This window comes from Nanorana parkeri, unplaced genomic scaffold (genome assembly GCF_000935625.1).
Source record: "Nanorana parkeri isolate BGI_ZX_2015 unplaced genomic scaffold, ASM93562v1 scaffold2493, whole genome shotgun sequence".
NCBI lineage: Eukaryota > Metazoa > Chordata > Amphibia > Anura > Dicroglossidae > Nanorana > Nanorana parkeri.
Window position 1 is genome coordinate 44,773 of NW_017308761.1, and position 1,203 is coordinate 45,975.

A 1,203-nucleotide genomic window follows, 5' to 3' on the forward strand; every position below is an offset into this window, starting at 1 on the left:
TTCCGTCGGTTGGCAGTGACATGAAAAATGTTTAATTCTGGTGGTTGTTACAGCTTGATGAAACCAAGGAAGGTGGCCTGACGTTGGGTAACCAGAGTGGCATTTCTACGCGGTATTTCAAGTGTGATGGAGTTTCCTTTGTTCAGTCGAAAGACTCCTAAATGGAATTAAAAGCGAGATGTTAAACAGCAAACTTTGGGCACAAAAGATACCAAATAGTGAATTACTAATGCTGAAAACTTGAAGCTGTGCTCAAGTAATACACTTCACTCAAGTTGACCCACTCTAGACAAACTTCTCAAAGCTCCTTACATAAGCATAGGTCTGCATCCTGAATTCTAAGCTTCCTCTCTCTCCATTGGTATCACCCTTTATTTTCAGACTTTCAAGACAGATATGAATCTTATGAGCGGCTATGTTGAGGTTCAGTATCAGATTCAGGGGCCAGGTTGAGGATTATATCTAGGGATGATATATAGAAAAAAAAGTCTGCGCTCCTGGAATCAGCTAAAAGCTATTAACCCCAAAGCTGCTATGAGAAAAGGAAAACCTTGTGAATTTGTTTTTAGTCTTTTATGTAAGTTGCTATTTTTTAATAAATTACCCTGTTTAATTTACTGCACCATGAGGGTTGTTATTTCTTTTTTTTTAAAAACCCGCTAAACATCCTTCGGGACTGTGAGAGAGGCAGCGGCTGATCGTGAAGGAGAGAAGCCGCTATTTGCCTGTGACGGAGAGCCGGGATGACTGCGATACTGCAGGGGAGAAGCGTCTATTGATATCCATCTCCCTGCCGGGGAAGTTTTGAGTATACCAGACGGGTTTGCTCACCTCTCGATCCTGTCACGGCTCTCTGCTCTCTGCCGTGACAGGGGGGGGCTGGATTCCCCCGCTCCGATCCGCCAACGCTGACTGGCGGAATGGATGGGGAGGGCGCGGGTACAGCTGGCTCTGCCTTTAGATAGGCAGAGCCAGCTGTCAGTCACGCAGCTGGGCGGATCCAGACATAATTGTCGGGATCAGCTTCAGCTGCGGCATCTCAGTATACCGCGAGCTACAGCTCGCGGTATACTGAGCCTAGGGTGACGGGAGGACGCTAGTTTGTGTCCTCCCGTTACCCTAAGGAGAACTATGGGGAAAAGCCTTAACCCCATAGTTCTCCTTTAAAGGAGAACTATGGGGTCAGTGTTTTTCCCCATAGTT

General features: G+C 46.5%; 1 protein-coding gene across 1 annotated transcript in view; it reads right to left on the reverse strand.

The window, feature by feature from the left end:
- LOC108801784 (tumor necrosis factor ligand superfamily member 13-like) overlaps positions 1-1,203 on the reverse strand; it is an 8,880-nt gene continuing 7,677 nt past the window's right edge. The window contains exon 6 of the mRNA XM_018573695.1: positions 1-157. Within this exon, the coding sequence (XP_018429197.1) occupies positions 48-157 (110 nt within the window). The 3' untranslated portion in view covers positions 1-47. The remainder of the gene's footprint in view (positions 158-1,203) is intronic.